This window comes from Numenius arquata, chromosome 9 (genome assembly GCF_964106895.1).
Source record: "Numenius arquata chromosome 9, bNumArq3.hap1.1, whole genome shotgun sequence".
NCBI lineage: Eukaryota > Metazoa > Chordata > Aves > Charadriiformes > Scolopacidae > Numenius > Numenius arquata.
In genome coordinates, this window is record NC_133584.1 from 12685012 (window position 1) to 12704050 (window position 19039).

The 19039-nt window shown below is 43.1% G+C and overlaps 1 protein-coding gene across 3 annotated transcripts in view; it reads left to right on the plus strand.

The window, feature by feature from the left end:
• LPP (LIM domain containing preferred translocation partner in lipoma) overlaps positions 1-18703 on the plus strand; it is a 337622-nt gene extending 318919 nt beyond the window's left edge. For all 3 annotated transcript variants that reach the window (XM_074153096.1, XM_074153094.1, XM_074153097.1), the window contains 3 exons: positions 11837-12015; positions 15187-15307; positions 17098-18703. In XM_074153096.1, the coding sequence (XP_074009197.1) occupies positions 11837-12015; positions 15187-15307; positions 17098-17226 (429 nt within the window). In that variant the 3' untranslated portion in view covers positions 17227-18703. The remainder of the gene's footprint in view (positions 1-11836; positions 12016-15186; positions 15308-17097) is intronic.
• Positions 18704-19039: the final 336 nt, after the last annotated feature.

The following is a 19039-nucleotide window of genomic DNA, read 5'->3' on the forward strand; positions in this document are numbered from 1 at the left end:
AACAGAATGATCCTGGAATAATGTTATTTTTAACTCTGTATTCCATAACCACTGTGATTTCAGCCCGAGAGCCCATATGCCAAGAGGACACTATCGACTGGAGAATGGATATGTTATATAATGTCTATTATACATTCAGTGTGTTTATATAAATGCACATTTCTTATGTAACTGTGCCACTAGGAAAACAGTGAGGTTGGACAAGTTGGTTTCTCCTTCTGTTGCTGCTCCGCTTTGCTTGTTGATTCTTGAGTGCTGTCACAAGACTCTGGAATTTGTGTTACTGCTGTGTGTGCCCAAGTGAATCTCTTCATCGTCTCAAAAGCTCCATTCACGTTTGGGTCTTGCTGTTTTTTCTCAACTGTTGTTTCTTTTTTTAAATGTAATATTTGGCTGAAAGCCTTGGGTGTCGCTTTCACAAACACGGGAGTAACCTGGTTAGTATATATTAGGGACTGACAGTTGACTAGCACAGTATTCAGTGGCTGCGCTTTCCAACTTTAAATAACATCCAGGGCAGCCTCCTCAAGTGATGTAAAAGACTTGGTAAAGAAATGCCAACTGTCAGCTTGATTTTTGGTCTACTCTGCTCTAACATAAACCTTCCTGACAGCTCAGACCAGTGTCCTTCATATTCCAAATTAATCCAAAATTTCTTGTGGTGATGAAAGGGAAAGAAATTACTTTAGAGTGCAGTTTTCCTGCTCTGAACATCCTTGAGTAACCCTGCTGACACCAGAAACTTACCACCTACTCAGACATGCCCATCTGCTCGTGGTGGCAACTCTGAGCCCAAGACATTATTATTTACATTCCAATGGTTTTGCCATCCAAGATCTCCGTATCCAAGTCTCCATGTTGTCTGTCCAAAATAAGAAAACTTTTTTTTTTTTTTCCACAAGGAGCCTTAATTGTTCTAGCTTGAGAGTTAAAGAACAGTGCCAAGAGGCTAGATCGACTAGGTAGACAATTGCATTGCAAGGAATCTTCTGTCCAACAGTCCCACCACAGTGTCTTGAACAGAAGAGTAGCCCAAAGCTTCTGGTTTACTTTCACACATTGTTCCAGGAGGGACCTGAACTGTAGTGCGGGTATCAGTTTGTAAGGTTAGAAGGAATAATGTATCATCCTTTTTCTCCCAACTGTACGTCAAGTTGAGTTCTAGCAGAAGCACCTTGGAGGTGGGCTGGAGGTGCAGAGGGGCTGATATAAATCATCTTCTCTGTCTTTCTGTGGATGAGATCATCTCATCGTGGATGAAGGAAGGTGATGGATGGGTTCTCAGGGTGGAACATCACTCTCCAGCTAGAAAGCCGATGAATTTTCACTATTACATCTCACTTGACTTCTTTGGGAAGTTCTCTTATCTGTGCCATGCCTTGTCTGGATTCTTCTTTCATAGCTATCTTCTTTTTCCCTTTTTGTATCCCTTCCTTCTCTGTCACTCTTATCTCAGCAGGTGGCTTAAACTTGCTTCTCCAGACTGGGAACTGAAGCAAACATCGAGGTCATCCGAATGAAAAGAATAGGGATGTCATTGCATCTAAAAATAATCCCAGTACCTGCTAGGTGATATATTTGGCTGTGGACTTACTCAGCAGTCTGCATTTATTTCCAATTAGTCTGACTCTAGATAGAAGAATGGGTGTCACTCAGGGGATAACTCGGTTCAAGCCTCTGAAGAAATCCTGGCCCAAAAAACCCATAAAATTCTTGGTCCTGTTTTAGAGGGGAAAGAGTATAGAAACACAGTTCTTGCCTTACACTGAGTCACTAAATTCTGCTTTCTGTTATTCTTGACATTGGCCAGTGCTGGTTGCCTGTGGTCCTTCCCCAGTGTTCTTCCAGTGTCTTTAAAATATGCATTTCAGTCAGGAGGTTTCTTCAGGAAATAAGAAACGATCTTTTCCCCTCCCTTTGGAAGGACCTCAGAGCACCCACAAAGTTTTCAGCCCAGGCACAGATAAGTCACCCATTGCCCTAGAGGCTCCACCATGTTCTCTTGACATCAGGGACTTAAATGCATTTGGCATCTCCTTAAGAAACACGTCAGGGATTTGGGAGAATCGTATTCTCACTGTTAGTTTGGGGAGCAACAGCATCCAAGTGCTGTGAGAGTTTTGGGGGTTTTTTCTAAGCTTTATACAGGATTACATTATCTATTAAAAGCAGCTATTTTTATGCTGAACTGTTGCCATGACCTGTATTTCACAACTTGCATGTATACACTGAAAAATTATCTTGCTCTCAAAAGGTGCTTCAGTTAAAGCTCCATGACATTCTGTGCAAAATCTCATTACCTTTTTGCTTGTTTTTTTGGTTTGGATCATTTTGGGGAGTTTATTACTTGGTAGCTCTAGTGCCAACTTTGGTGTTTGTAATAGAGACGTGACTTCTGTCAGAGCATGACTTGCCTCCCAATACCTTACCAAATCCACTCCACAGAAAATATGAAGCACAGAGGTGGACAATAATCACATGAAACTCTTGGAAAAAGTCACTGGTGAGCCCAAGGACAGAAGCCAAGCACCCTTTGTTTCCAGTGCTCTGCCCCTGCCACTAGAAAACATGACTTTCTCTTGTGACGTGTATGAGAGATACATGAGAAGCTTTGCATTCTCTTTGCTTGAGCAATTGAGGTGGTAAGGGGGAGCTGTTAAACTGATATTCAGCTGAAATATTTAACCTTTGATAGCTATTAGAAGCAACTTAGAGATGCCCTTATCTGTGACTCAAAATTACCAGGGGCCTTTCCTTGTGGCTTAGAGAGATGAGGTTTTTTTATTCTCAAGGAGTGAAGGGGAAGGATTTTGTCTTTTGTTTTGCACAAACTTTACAAGTACCCAGACTCTTAAGTAGTAGCCCTGTCTTTTCCCTTGGTTTCTCTAGGAAATCTCCCTTGGAGAGCACAGGAGGCATAAAATGCCAGCTTTGACCAAGTTGTAGTTAAAAGGCTGGTGGTGTTTAATTTGTAACCAAAAAAAAAGCTCATCTTTGCTGGATGCTAGTTTATTGACAGAGTTTCTAACTAAATTTTTATTTCCATGTTAATCAATAAGATTCCATTTTCTTGATGGTTTTTATGTCACAAATTCTTGCACTGTTCAGACAGTCCTTCAGGAAAAGCATGGCAGGCAAGAATTCATTTCTAATGTAAAAATACCAAGAAAGAGGAGGGTGAGGGGAACTATAAATAACCACCGAAATGTCACAGAGTCAGTCATTTTTTCCTCCACAAGTCAGCTTTAGCAGTTAAGGTCAAGATAACATTTCCATGTCAATGGTCAGTTACATCAAAATTCTAAAACAGGAAGATTGAATGGAATTTTGGATATATTTTTTTCTTGTATTCTGCCCAGATTTGACCAATTTACAGTCTCTTCGGTCTGCCAGCTATGAGTTCCAGTGTTATTTTGGTTAAGCTCTTTGCCAGAGTGGCAAGCTTGGATTGGAGCATCAGGTTTATTAAAGGCTATGAAATTAAATTCTCTACCAAAAGAAAAGAAAAAAAGGCCACTTCTTGCCGATAGTCACTTCTTTGTATTTCCTTTGATGCGGTTAAGTTTGACTTGAATTTTAGCCTAACAATTTGCTACACAGTCTTGTTTTGTTTTCACAAAGTTCTAATCAGTTTAAACTGCAAGCGGTTTGAAATGCCTCTCTAACAGCTTCCTCAGCGTTGCTAATTAAGCCTGAAATCTCTGTGTTGTCCACAATTGTATCTAAACAAGGAGCAGAGTGTATCTGCTCACTGTTTGCCACATCTCCCAGCTGCATATAATTCTGCTGCCTGTGCAGAAAGTAATCACAACAGGACAGATCCTTCGGTCCTTATTTAGGCAAAACTCCCGGGGTGGCATATAAGGTCAGGCACATCATGTGTTGAGAGAATAGATGGATTTGATGGTGAGAACATGTAAGGCAAGCAGTGCCACATCTATAGTGCAAAGACTGCTAGTGCTTGGGCATAGGGAATGGTTTTGCTTTATTCTCCAGAGCACTTTGTACCGCAGAGCCCTGAGTTATGCTTAGGATTTGTAGGTGCTCTCACCTGACATGTGGGTGTTAATAATAGGTAAAAGCGCAGGCTATCAAAATCTGTGATGTATTCCCCCTGTCCCTTTGAAGCAAAGCTAATAGAATATCATAGTTTTTAAAGTACCAAGGTTCACTCCAGTGGAAAAGAGTCCTCAGAAATCCTCGAACCCATCTTTCTGCAATTGGCAAAGCCAGCGGATGATTTATCTCTAGGTAGTGACCCCAGTGGTATGAAGCAATACTAATCTTCCAAGGCACGTCTGCCGTCGTGAGACGGGGTCCAGGGATTTCAATGGTAGCTCTGTGCCAGTTTGCTTGAGCTGCAGAAGCCTTAAACAAACTGTTTGCCTCTGGCATTTTGGGAGGGATTCTGACGGATTTCCTGCAAATTAGAAATCTTTGAAAATTGGTGTCTTGCGCCAGGTGTTGTATTACGCAACACTTTGGAAAGAGGGCCAGAGGTCTGGTCATGAGCTTGAGATCTCCTCAGACTGAAGAAATCTGAGATGGAAACTGCCTTATCAGATCATCCTTTCCTGCCAAGGCAGGCCCATCTCCTGTGCTCCAGTGGTGCTGCTGTGCTTTGTGGATGCTCATCCCTCCAGCACTCCAAAAGGCTGCCCCAGCTTAGTGGTGGGATGTTTTCTGGACCAGATGCAGTCCTGGTGTGGTGTGACCAACCTTGTGTAGCTTTACTAGGGTTCATCCCTGGTGTGCGGTGTGGTCAGCAGTGCTGACGGCGAGCGTGAGCTGCGTGCACCAACATGCACCGTGCACTGCTTTGGTCCTGTGGGCAATGTGCAGCTCCTCTTTTTTGAAGGTTTGGAAATGCACCTCCACCAGAAAGAAAATTACTGAAGGAACAGGAGCTGGTTACCAATAGCGGTGTCCTTTTACACAGTAGTTGCTAAGGATGCTTTCAATTGCTTGGCTCATTGTAGTATTATGCACGACTATAATTATTGTTGTTAAAAAAATTTAGAGTTATAGACTTTTTTTTTATTCTCCATGCTTTTTTAAAGTCAGCTGTGAGTTAGCAGCATTCCCCCAGTATTAAAATCTTTTCTCTTGCAAGTTGCTGTAGTTACAAATGGAGTACTCGGATGCTGTTCCCCAGTACTGCGCCTCCCAGAGTCAGACCTTGTTGACTTTTGAGGTGTGTGCAGTTGTTATAGATTAAAAAAAAAAAAAAAAAGAACCAACAAAACCAACACTGGAGTTATTGCTGTTAAAAATACTTTGTTTCCATAAAGTAACCATTTGGGCACACAAACTACTTTACAAGTATTTATCAAACCTAGCAACATCCAGGTTCTCACTGGGATATGCAATTTTCACAGCCATTTTATTTACAGGCAAACTGAGGCACCGAGCATGGGAGTACTTTGCCTCTGACAGTTATTTGGTTGAAAAGCCAGAAGTAAAAGCCAGAATTTTATCTTTCAGCCCACTAGTTTAGAGAACGAATCCTTCATTTGTTACATTCATAAGCGCTGCTGTTTTAAAGTGACAAAGATTCAGTGTTGTCAGAGCAAGAAATGTAGAGAAGATGAGTAGCTTTGAGTGCCAGAAAGTAGTTAAGTAATTTCCAACATCAGGCTTCTTGTGGATTTTAGCTGGAAAGAGTCAGTATGATTGTGGTTGGACATTGAGCCTAATGCAGAGCAGATTGTTTAACCCTGATGTTCCTTCATCACTCTCAACTCGGTGGTACTAGAGATGGACATGGGTTTTATCTAAACTGGCGCTGAGCAACAGAGAAGAAGGTCCCTGGCTGTACAGTTCTAAACATTAATTATGTTCACCGTTACCTTTCTCCAGGTAGTACAGCCAGCTCATGTGCCTGCCAGATCCAACAGCCTTCTCTAGGTTTCCTCTCCAGCCTTTGGTGTGCTCAGGCAATGGCAAACCATCCCTTGGCCTTCACTTGATAAGACAGCTATTGTAAAAAGGAGCAAATGGAGCTCCTTCCTCCTCTCACTGTAGAGCATATCATTTGTGAAGCATTTCTCAAGCCTTGTTCCGTTTTCATCATGGCCTTTATGTTATTGCACATTTGTGGACTCAATTGCATGTCATTGTCATCTTGGCTACTAACATAAGCCATAAAATATATCTAGTCTTTCTCTAATAGTTACAGGGCAAGGGGAGGGGACTCTTTCACCCTGTATGCTGAGAGGAGATTGCCAGACTCACCTCCAGCTGCTCCAAGTCCAAAAATACAAAGCTGAATTAGGTTTTCCTGACAAGAAAAGCAGATTCCAGCAGAGGGGAAGCATGCCAGCTGTGGTATTGCTACTGTGCTGGGAAAGCCACTAAAAACTGAGCCGAATGGAAGAACTATTTGAAAGCCACTGAATACAGCAGCCTCCAGGGCCTGAGTCTACAGAATGCAATTGGTAACTGTATGCCCAGCTCAGACCCACATCGTGCTGGTAATCTTGCAATGTAATTTATTCCAGTATCTTCCCTCCCCTCTCCTGGCACAACAAGCTGTACCAGCTAAGGAGGATCCTCACTGCTTACAACTGTGTCTGAATTAGGGGGTTTTGCCAGGATATTTTGGGCTGTTAGGGGTCATATCTCTTGCCCCAACACACTGTCGTGGATATGGCAGTGTGGCCTGAACGTCAGAGAATTGGCCAAGGTCCTTGCTGGACCTACGCCGCTGGAATGAACATGTCACCCACTGCTGATAATGTGTCCAGCTGGTCAAGCTAAGTTAAAAAGATTAATTCACACATGTCCAGATTCGCTCCTCAAATATGGAGGAAGGAATTTAATGCTAGCCGTTAGTGAATTAAATATTGTGTTTGCCAAGATTTACCCATCTGTGGAGAGAGCAACTGGGGATGGCTGGGAATTTTGGGGGGGGGGGGGGAGTCAGGTCTTGGATATTTTTTTTCTAGAAATAATGCCAAAAAAAAGTTTGAAAAGTGTTGAAATTACATCTTGACACTTAACCCCTCCACCGATGTCTGCTTTATATTTAATTTATAATCCAACTATATATTTGCAGACCCAAAACCTAAGTGAAACCATTTGAAATTATTTGAAGTGCAGTGTTTCAATTGACCTGATCTAATTTGGGGTTTATAAATTCACCAGACTTCTTGAGATTAAAGTGTTCTGTCTTCACTTAAGTATGGAAACATTTTCAAGCCTCAAAAATTATCCCACAATGGGGAAAATGTCTCCTGCTCTGCTCTGCTCTCCTCTCCTCGCAGTCTGAGGAAATGAAGGACGGAGTCACAAGACTTAAAGCAATTCACTTACCACACTTTACTAAGTTACAGTTCAACTACAGTAGTTGACCATGTGCCTGTTTTTAGCACAACAGTCACTTTTGATTCCCGCAGCTAATATTATCTCCTCTGTACAGTCACTCCAAAAAATGTGTTTCTTCTGCAGTGCTCGCAGAAAGGGAGTTCATGTCCCTGTGCATGAGTTGCTAATGTAATTTATTCCAGCAGCTTCCCTCCCCTCTCCCAGCAAAATAAGCCATACAATGCGTGAGCTCTCCTCAGTCTGCTGTTCAGAGTGCAGGGGAGATTATTTATGTTCATTAGAGCTCTGGATGAATTGCCGGTACAGAAGCAATGACTAATCTCTGTGTGGCTTTTCTTCTCCCATTCATTGCTAGGTCATTGTGGGAGGGTCCCTTGTGCTGCACTATATTGTGAGTTACTGCTGTCACCCAAAACTTGATTATGAGGGGTTATAATCTACAGTGTTAGGGAAGCAGGATGAGCTGTAGCCCACAGGCTGTCACTGCAGCTCTGCTCTCCAAAGCCGTTTGCCAGCTTCCCATCTGGGATGTGAAGTTTTCAGGAGGGGATTCAAACACTTCCCATTTCCAGTCTTCAATGGCTCTTGCACCCCAGAAGCCTTTTCCAGCAGTTTAGATTTTCACTTTGTGTCCCACGTTTAAACATCTGCAGAGCGACTCCCGTTGGCTTTCTGTGGTTTCTGAAGGGCCAAGTATTGCTGTAGGGAGGCCTTCAAACAGCTCCCACCACTGCTTGCTGTCAGATACTTGTTCCCACTTTGCTGCTGATTGTGCTGTACACGTTTAGGTCTCTTAGTTTTAACTTGCAAGCTGATGCTTGATGTAGTGGTCATTTGAGTTCTTTGCTTATGTTTTTAGTGTACCTTTGCTTGGGGATATTTTTCTTACTGGTATATTAGGGTGTATTGTTCACCTCAGGTGAGATTCTTTCTTTGCCATGGATAAGCAGTTTTACCCTCAAGAGACGTGGAACCAGACTCACCCTTTAACATTGGGCTGACCTTCTATTTAGAAATGGATGGTCCTTCCCTATCCTTTTCAAACTCAAAAGATTAGTTGAACTTGGGAGACACAAGTGTCTCTAAAAAAGAAGGGCGCTCCCTGCCTTTGAGCCAAAAATATGGGAAAAGGGTGGTAAGCATTCCCCTCAGCCCGTGCTGGATTTGTGGTCCATATTCTTATGACATGAATTTGACTACAGCCTTGAGGTCTGATGTTTCCTAGGTGGTTTCTTATCATACGCCTTGCTTTGGCCCTCTGTGTAGCTCATCAGATGCATTCAGCTCTACCTGTTGATTACAAAGAAGGCTGGGAATGGCAGCTTGGGAGAAAAGAAGAAAAATAGTGCTATTAGGTTTTTTTTCTTCATCTTGTTTCACTTTCTGGAGATCTGAAAGCTCCATGAGGTGCTAGGAGAGTTAGCTAAACTGTGAAAGAGAGCAAAATCAAGAAGCCAAATTTATAATCCTACAGGGAAGCTATTCCCATAATGTGCAGAAATACCTTTGTGCAGGTTGTTAGCTGCTGGGGCAGCACTTAGGTATGTGGGATAACCTGATTAGAGAATCAAAGAAAACCCTGTTAGCTCTACAGGCCAAATCCTGCCTTACAGCAACCTGATGTCAAATGGGTGTGAATCAAGGAAGCTTTCCCTTTGGCATCTTCTGGTAACACCTTGAAGAGAAGGGTCTGAGCCAGGGTTCTAGCAAAGGAAGAGGCTTAAGCAAATATACTTCCAGACAGGGAGTGAGCTGGAGTCTGAAACTAATGACTTTGTTTTTCCTCACTGGTACTGACTTGGAAGGATGAAAAGAATAAATTTCTGCAGTCTCATTTACAGGTTGTATAGAAGACTTAATTAGGAGTTGGTTAATTTAAAACGCTTGTCTTGCTTAGCTGCGAGAATGTCAAACAGTGTGACTGAGCTGAGATTTGGGAGCAGAAGACATGCATTTCCTGAAGGCATAATCCAGAAGCGTGATTACCTGCTGTCTTGGTCACTACAAAACTCCCACAAAAGTCAGTGTTAACATGAGGTGTCAGACAAGATGATTGTAATGATCCCTCGCGGTCTTAAACCCTGTGTCTCTGAAACATGTGATTAAGAGTTGTATCAGATCTGCAGTGAGAGCGTTTCCAGGCCACGCTGCTTGGTGTTAAATCCCTTTGCAGGGTGGCTGCAGCTGCAGGTTTCTGCTCTGTTCAGAGGACCAGGTAGGCTGTGCTCAGTGTTGCTGCCTGGAGCACTGTTCCATAGGCTGTGGCAGCAGACCAGGGGAACCGCTTAGCAGATCAGCTCCCAACGTGTAGGTAAGCCGTGAAACTCTAGCCATGTTGTGGGTGCTCAGTGTTTATCAGAATTCAAAAAGCAATCAGGAAAGTTTATGGGAGTTACACCCACTTGAGGCTCAGTACAGAGAAGTTGAGCTCTGGCTCAGTAAGTCCCAAAGCCAGAAACGGCTGGAGGCTGGGAGCATATCCTAAGGAACTGCTGTGTTTTGCTTGCCCTGTTCTCATACCTTGGCCTCTGTTGTTGGCAACGGTTGGAATCAAAGCAGGCAGTGACTTGGTGAGGCAAATGCTCTGTACCTGCGCATATACAGAAGTTGTCATTAGTTGCCTTACGAGTGGCACAATCTTTCATTGGTCTCTGCAAGTATGCTGCATTGCTTCCTTGGCAATACAGGGAGCAGCACGGATATGGACTGAGATGATGTGATCTGCTTATGCAAAGCAAAATGGTAAATTTGCCAGGTTATTCCTCCAAGGAGAAAATTATTGACCTTGCTTTTTCTGGCATACCAGCTACTGTTATAACGATTATGATGGTGACAGCAACCAGAAAGCAAGGCCAGCAGTAATTCTTTCCTGCCCATTATTACAAGGCATAAAGTAAAATCCAGCCTGAAACTAACTCTAGTCTGGCTGTGCTGTCTTTACAAATGTGTTAGGCAGTTCTCATATGGGTTGAAATTCAGGACTTTTCATACTGACCTTTCCAAAACCAGTCCTTTTGATCTTCTGATGTGAACCTGTGTATTTCTATGTTTGTATCTTACAAGTGATTTGCAGCCCAGAGATAACGTCTGATAACAAATATATGAGTGTAGAAGTAGCTTCTCTGAGCTCCTGGGTGATTCATCTCGTGACAATACATTTTGGCTGCACATGTAAGGGCTGGATCTTGCCCCTGAGAATATTGGCTCAAAGAAGCAATAACAATGTGGTCAGTCAAAGCACTACTTTCCCTGGGAATTTTGTTGCATGAGGAAGCAGAAGAACTTTAGCCTGCCCGTGTTTGTCAACATGATCTGCCTTCCAGCAGCTTTTTATACTTCTGTCCCATTAGAGTTTTGCATTTCCTTTTTTTCCTCTCCTTATTTCTGTCTTAATCATAATCAGTATTGTAATCATAGACTTTCTGCCTCATCCAAGATGCAAATGTTGGTTGATAACATTATTTGATAACTCCACATGCATCAAGCAAGAGTAATAAGTGAGGTTCACTTTCCCAAAGTCCAGTGAAATGGCCCAAATCATCGCCACAGATATATTGTTTCCATCTGTCTATGTGGGTTGCATCCTCCATTCATGGAATGTGTCTTTTAAGGTGCTTGGTTTGAAAGGGTAGGTTGCACAGTTGGTGTCAGAGGTCTTGTTGTGCCTCGCAAACAACCATCTGAAGCAAAACAGTGTTGGTGTTTCTATAACTGATGGCAAGGGGATTGAAATGAGATGAATCAATGGACACCACTTGAAAGGAGGAGGTTTTTTTGGCTCCAGTGCTTCAGGAGCAGGGTAGTATGTAAAACCTCTGTGGCAAGGAGCATGGCCTTAGAGCTGGCATTTCACAGTCATTGTCTCAAACATTGTGGTCTAGAGATAAATGAACAGTTTAAGTCATCCTGAACTCCCATCCTTGTGATGCTTTCGTTGCAGACACTGCTTTGTTCTCTCCCCAGACGAAACAGTAGTCTCTGTGGTGGGAGAGGAAGATTGGAATTTTCTTATAAGGCAGATAAAGATCCTTTATGGGAGCTGTATTGGCAGAGCAGTTTGAGGGTCTCTGTGTAGCCGCAGAGTTTGAGCTTCAGCTTTGCACTGCACATTGTGGAGGTTGTCTCTAACCAACTCAGCTGCAAAAGGTCATTCAGACTGGGCAGTCCAGAGGCAAAAACCCAGGAGTGCAGGCTGCATAACTCCTTTGAGTACTCTTGGCTACAGAGGCCGCAATGTCTCAGATACACCCACCTGATGGGCCATCTCTGATCGCATATCAGAGCTGCTGAGAGAAGGCTCTGGTTTGTGTTTTCACACTATACTAAAGGCTTGACTCAGGCCCTGTGCTGTTATCATACTCCTTGTTGACTGTACTGTGCCTATCTAGAAGAAATGAAAAGAAAGTACCTAAAGCTTCCAAGTAGACCAGCAGCAGCCCTCCAATCCAGCTGACCTTTGTAAACGTCCTGCTGAGATGGTTCACATCTGTTGTGTATGTTTTGTTTGCAGAACACGCTGGAGCAATGCAGTGTCTGTGCAAAGCCCATCATGGAAAGGATCCTCCGAGCCACTGGGAAGGCTTACCATCCCCACTGCTTCACCTGTGTGATGTGCCATCGCAGCCTGGATGGGATCCCCTTCACGGTGGATGCCGGTGGGAACATCCACTGCATCGAGGATTTCCATAAGTATGCCCTAAGCTGCTTTCAGTGGCTTTGTTTATTGTCTTTCTCTTTTGTCCCTAAAAATCCTCCTTTTTTAGCCTGAGTGTCCAAAAAGATCTGAACCCTTTGCCACTTCCTCCCATGGCTCTTAAATAACAGGCAGAGCTTTGCTCCAGGCAGGCGCACCGTGGCATACAAGATTAATTGGTTAGAGGCTGATATCTGTGTTTTGCTTAGATCTGAATTTGTGGGTAACCTCTGTGTTCATCTGTTTTAAATGTTCTGCATTTCCCTGCCTTCCCCTGCACTCAGATTGTGCGCATTTCTCTTCACTGCCTGTACCTGCCCTTCCACATCAACGTCTCCCCCCTTCTTCCACCAAGCAATTAAGAGAGGTCCTGTACTGTTGCACTCTGCAGGTGTTTGCTTACCGGCTAGAGGGATCTAGGTGGCCACAGAATGCTCACAGCTCCTCTTGTTTCTAGTTGCTAATTAGCTTTTTAAAGCTGCTAAAAATACAGCCCTGGTAATAATTTATAGTGAATCTGCTATTTAAAGTATGTTGAAAGGTATAGTTGCAAGTAGTTTCTGTCACTGCCATGCTACCACCCCCATCATCACAACTAATCTAGGGAAGACAGGTAGATATAATCAGAGCACAAATGTTTCCCCTGTATGGAAAAGACAGACACATTACACCCCTCAATTAAAAGAAGAAATCAATACTGACAAATGTGAGTTTACATCTCAACCATTTATATCTTAATTTCTAAGAGGGTAGACTTAATGAGAGCCTCGTGACATCAATGTGTGGGCCTGAAAGCTCAAAGAAGCAGGCTGACTTGACAGAAAGGGAAGCAGCCGTGATCAACTGGCACGTTAAAATCCAGGATGAGAATGTTCCCCGTAGCTCAGAGAGGCTGCGTTAATTGGCAGCTGCTGTGTTACCTTGCTTTTCTGTGACAGCAGTTGTGTGTAAGGCAAAATTGCTCCTGAGCACAGGCCTAAGAGAAGGCTTACACACCACTCGGGCTCCTGAAGGATTTCCCTCATGCCCACTTAAGATTTGGAGGCTGCTCCTTCCCCAAGCCCCACAGGCCAAGGGCTCCCATGCCTTCAGGAGAAAGGTTGAGAGCAAGAGCTGCTATCCCATATTGAAGTCTTTTGGCAGCAACTAGATCTGGACTTCAGGGCTCTGAGAGTGGGTATTGGGAGGCTGTCAATCCAAGGAAAGGACACAAAATTGTTGAGTGAAAGATTGAGGGGAAGGTGATGGGAATAACATGAGACCTAATGTGACACTCAGAATGTCTTTGGCCAACCACACATTTAGCAGCACTTCAGCCAGCCCAGTTTTAATTCATAGAATCATAGAATAGTTGGGGTTGGAAGGGATCTCTAAAGGTCATCTAGTCTACCCCCCCCTGCAACTGATCTGGCCTGAGACATTCTCCTGGTCTGGAGGTCAAGTGCTCTACATCTTGTACATCCTGTCGACAACAAAACTGTAGATGATGCTCACACTGTCCCTTAGGTACCCGCTGAGCTTAGGCCCTGCAGTAGCACATCCACATCCCCTGAAATCTCCAGGAGTCATCTCTGGGTCCTGGGAGTTAATATTTGGCTCATAATGAATTACCCACAGTGGCCTGGACAGAGAAAGTATACTGTTGAAGTATTTTTAAGCACCACATTTGAGCTAAATGGCACAAGGAAGTGCCTGCATGAAGCAGCATATAATTAACTGCGATTACAGCTCCGGTCAGATCATGATCCATTTAAGTTATTTTTCAGAGCGCTCGCTATAGCCACTGTTTAATTCATTTTTTCGTTAGATCGCAGCTACACAGACATCTTTCATCTGCTGCCAGTGAAATTAATATTTTTCTTTATTCCTAGTACAGATAGATTTTTTTTTTTTTTTTTCTTTCTTAAGCTAGTTAATTCTGAGGTGGTTCAGGTGACAGACTGGGTGGCAGAGTCAATCTTTCCTAGGCATTTCAGAAGAGAAGCACCTTTGATCTTGTGTTCTGATGTTTGCCATAAGCATTGCCCTCTGTTGCTCCGTAGCCTGTGACCCCAGCTCTCATTACGTGGCAGCAGATTCTGTAGGTATGTTTCTTTTTTCTGAGCAGAATTTGCAGCCAGGGAATTGGTACCCATAGATTTTGAACCAAAACAGCAAATAAGGATTCACCACAGGCTAAATGTTCTCAAGCATCCCCACCTGCCCAGGAGCAGAGATGGCCACTTCTCATGGGCAATTGCAGGGAGCAAAACCAGAGCTAATACAGAACACCTGTGAATTAGCCAGAAGGGCATATGGTGGGCAATATAAGGGGAAAAAGACAGGTCTGTGCTCCTCTTGATTCCTGAGCTGACCTTGATTCAAGCAAGTCCCTTCACACAGTGGGTGATTGTCACTCTACAACTCTGACTCAGGCTGACTGTGGAAGAGAGATTGTTGGTGTCTCTGCACCCAGGCTTGTTCCCTACTAAGCCTGGGCAACCTGCTAATGGATAACTGCTAGAAAATGCAGCGAGTCAGAATTGCCCTGGTGCTGCTTGTTTGAGAGTGAGCACAGCCAGGAGCGTGTGCTCTTGTCTGCATAAGATGGCTCAGAAGTTTAAAATGGATGGGATAAACCTCAACAAATTAGTGTAGTATAAGGCAAATCTTTTTACCCTCTCTATAAAGACTATTTACTGATTTCTTTCAATCTCCAAATTTTAATATTTTGATTTTTTTTCAAGAGATGCTCTTGAAGTGGATCCTTGTCATCTTTCTGGCTTAGGGTTTTCATGGGCTTTCTTAGAGTTAGGCTGGGGGTTGAGCCTGAGGGTTGCAGCAGGCCATAGGTGTCAAAATCATGGGTCATTCAACAGTTGTTATTCTATAGTTGTTAATTAGGGCAAGTAGAATATGCTTTACTGCCTGTCAGATATTCTTGAAGTCCTCTCCTAATAGTCTGCAAAATGCTCTTTAATATCGTGCAAGCCTGAAGTTGCATTGTAAGACTGAAGTGCTCCATCCTGTCTTCTTTCCAAGGAGGCAGCTGTGCAAAGCTGCAAACCGTGACATGTACATATGTGTGTGTGTATTTGTACAAATGCACAAGTTTCTGGCTTGCTGGTGCAGTTAAAAACTTTCACTCTGAGCTTGAGGATGACTGGGACCGTCTCTTTCTTCTTCAGGAAATTTGCACCGAGATGTTCAGTGTGTAAGGAGCCCATCATGCCAGCCCCAGGACAAGAGGAGACCGTACGCATTGTCGCCTTGGATCGTGACTTCCATGTCCAGTGCTACCGGTGTGAGGTTAGTATTCTAATCACGTGAAGGGCAGAAAGCAAAGGTTGGCTTAATTTAATCACGGCTTCATGTTATACACACGTCAGGCATACCCTGTTGTAACACTGGCTCTACAATCAAATTACTTCATTGACTTCAGCATGCAAGGAATTTTTCCTCATTTATATCAGCACAAATGAGAAGAAAATCAGGTCCCTTGTTTATAGCAGGTTCATTATGAGAGCAAGAGAATGTGACTCAGGTAATTAGGGCTTAATATTTGAGAACATCATAAATTATAGCTTGGACACAAACGTTGCTTGTGTTTATGTTCTTAAAATGAAAGCTAATGCATGTTAGAATTTGAGCAAGATTGTACAGGAAACTCAACATATGGCTCTGGGTTGAAGAATTTTAATGGACACATAAACATGATCATTCTTGTTTTGTGCAATACTTTTTGTGCTACTTTCCTGTTCAGTTTCATTATGCACTTCATGTAATTTTGATGGTAAGAATCTGAAGACAGAGAAGAAAAATCACCTTAAAGCAATTAACATGTGGAAACAGCTGTGTTAGGGAACCTTCAAGAATTCTTCAATTCAAGTGTTACTTGTTGGATAATACATCAGCCAGATGGCAGGGTAAGAAAATGAGACCAAATGTATTTCTTATCACAGTTGCAGGTTTTAATAACTTAAACCGGAAAGAAGGATGGACTAAGGCTTAAAGGTCTGAGCCGAGACTTGAGGCATCTGGTTTACTTCTCAGTCTGACCTTGGTTTCCAGGGTACATATCAGCCCATTACTTAGGCCTTGTTTTTCTTAAAGATGCTGGGGCATTCCTGCACTAAATTTTTTAGAGCCTAATTAGTCATGCAGCATGTTCCCATGCTGGCTGCTGAGATACCTAGGCTTCACGCATGTGAATGTCAGAAGTAGATGCAATGGAGAGCACGGACATTCACTTGGCCTTGATCTCCATGTGCCTCAACTGTCTCAAAAGGAACAACAGTGATATTCCTCTTTCCACCGCTTGCATGCCAGGTGTATTTACAAGCACAGATTTATTATGCAGGGGCACGGCCTCTAAGCGAGCCGTAATCCCCTCACCACAGCTTTGACCAAGTGATTGCCTGATCACGCAGTGAGGGATAATTCCCAGCTTTCCTAGCAGCTATGCTTAGCCTTACATACTTAGAGGCTGAGGTCTCCAGAACCAGGTTTTGGGCCTTTTAGTGGGGTTTCCATCTGCCTCAGTGGCATCCTCCTTTCAGCAACAACCTTTTTAGGCCAATTGCAATACAAACACAGGTGACAATTCTGGTAAGGGGAGACAGGCAGGGAGTTGGCTTAGCTGTCACCCCTGGAATGGATGCTATAGCTTTGTGGCATTAACTCTTCCAAAGGAGATTACCTGTAGTCAGATATTGGTACCAGACTTTCTTCCCAGTGATGCTTCTTTTTTTATCATTTTTTGCATTAATAAATATGTGCTTAAATTTTATGTTTTCGCCAATGCTAAAGACCTTTCCTTCCTCAGAAATGTGAAGGGAATAATCTCCTTTTATTTTCAATTGGATTAAGTTCAGCAGAGAGCTTGGGATCCCATCTCCTCTGTAGCATTGTCTCTTATCTGGAAATGGCTTAATCGTGAAAGACATCACGTTCCTCAGCTTCATGTTTTATGCTGACTCAGGCTGGATCCTGTTACAAGGTGGAGAGCGAGGAGAGAGTTTCTTTGACTAATAGATTCTTTGCTTAATCTTGTTCTTCTTTCTTATTTACTTTGCTCTTTCTGTTTGCTTATTTCCTAGGACTGTGGTGGCCTCCTGTCTGAAGGGGACAATCAGGGCTGTTACCCTCTGGACGGGCACATCCTTTGCAAGACCTGCAACTCTGCTCGGATCCAGGCTCTGACTGCCAAGGCCAGCACTGATCTCTGAGTATCAACTGTGACCCTCCCCAGGATGCCCGTTGGGGGATATTGCACAAGCTTTGCATGATTTCTTTCCAGTCTAGGGTCTGAATCTCTGTTTTAAAAAAGCAAACAAATGGGAAAAAAAAAAAAAAACCCAGAAAATTAAAACTGGAAGGGCTTGGAACAAGAGGGCAGTTCTAGAGACCATGTTCAGACTGCCTATGACAGGCACCTTATTTAGACATGACTTTTCAGGAGGGCAGTGAGTCAGACCACCTGCTGTCACTGCAGCTGATGGAGATAAATGGTCACAGCACCAAAGTTATCTGCCTGTAGAAGGAGGTCTAAACATGGTCCTAACTGTATTTCTGTCCTTAAGAAGTTGTAGTGGTTTAACCCCAGTCAGCAGCTAGGACCACACAACTACTTGTGCAGTTCTCCCCCTCCTCCCCTGAGAAGGGTAGGGAGAAGAGGGAGAAAAGGTGGGGAAAGGAAAGGGAAAAGAACTCGTGGGTTGAGATAAAGGCAGTTTAATAGAACAGTAACAGAAAATAACAATAGTAATAATGGTAACAGAATATACTAGATAAAATAATACAATACAAGTCACTCTCACCACTTAGTGAACTGGTTGCCCAGGTCCTCCTGAGCAGTGATCGTGGATTCCCGCTCCCCAGCCAACCTCCGTTTTTATACCAACCTTGACGTCTACGGTACAGAATATTCCATTGGGCCATTTCATTGTTCTGTCTGTGCTCATTCTCAGCTTCTATGGGAAGTTGAAAAAAGTTCTTGAATAGTATAAACATCACCTAGCAACAACTAAAACAATATACATTATTGAAATTACTTTCATACCAAATTTGAAAATACAGCAACCGCAAGAAAGAAAATTCACTCTATCCCAGCTGAAACCAGGACAGTAGTACATGAAGGTAGAAGGTAAAAGATGGCTGAGCCAGTTCTTTCTCCCAAGTTATTTTGAGAACCTGACCAGCTCTCGTTAAAGTCATGGGGAGCTTCCCTTTGACTTTAATAGGATCTGGATCACCAGCAGAAGTAGCTCCACTGCCCTGGAAGGTGTGAGAGCAGACACAGCATTCCTCTCATCACAACACAACAAACAATGCAACTTCAACTAAGAGTGTAGGTGTGACCTTGTATCCTTGGGACACAGATTTGTTACCTACTTTTTTTTTTTCTTAGGCCCTTCCTTGTCTCCATTCCCTTCCAGTTCAATAGGGTTTTTTCTCTTTCTTATGGAATTATATTTTGCTATTGCATAAATTTATTCAGCAGTGATGCTTCCAATTCACAATGTATGAGCAATCACACAAAGATGTGAGCTTGCACACACTATACACTACACACACGCTACACAAACACACACACACGCACACACACAATGTGCTTTTGATTTACCAGAGGTATAAGCCAATTATGTTCCCATTGAGAAGGTCTTTTAAGGATGTGGGGCTGGAAACACATTTTTAAAATCCCAGTGGTTAAAAAAAAAAAAAAAAAAAAAAAGACTATGTAGAACTGTGGTGCAAAGCGATGCTCAAAAAAATCTTATGCCACTTTCTCACACACCCCATTTTAGTAGGACCACTGGCAGTGTTTGTTTCTGGGTAGACATTTAAGCAAAAGAGTCTTTTTCCATCTCCTGTTTATTGCAATAGGAGGATTTTCCTTCAGCTGTAACGGGGATTGAATTAGGCCTTGGGATATACATTTCTCTGATATTAACACACGTGATCTGGAGCTCTCATCAAAAAAATTAAGGATCATATTTCACAAACAGCAAAAAGGATCCTCCTAAATACATGCTGTTGTTC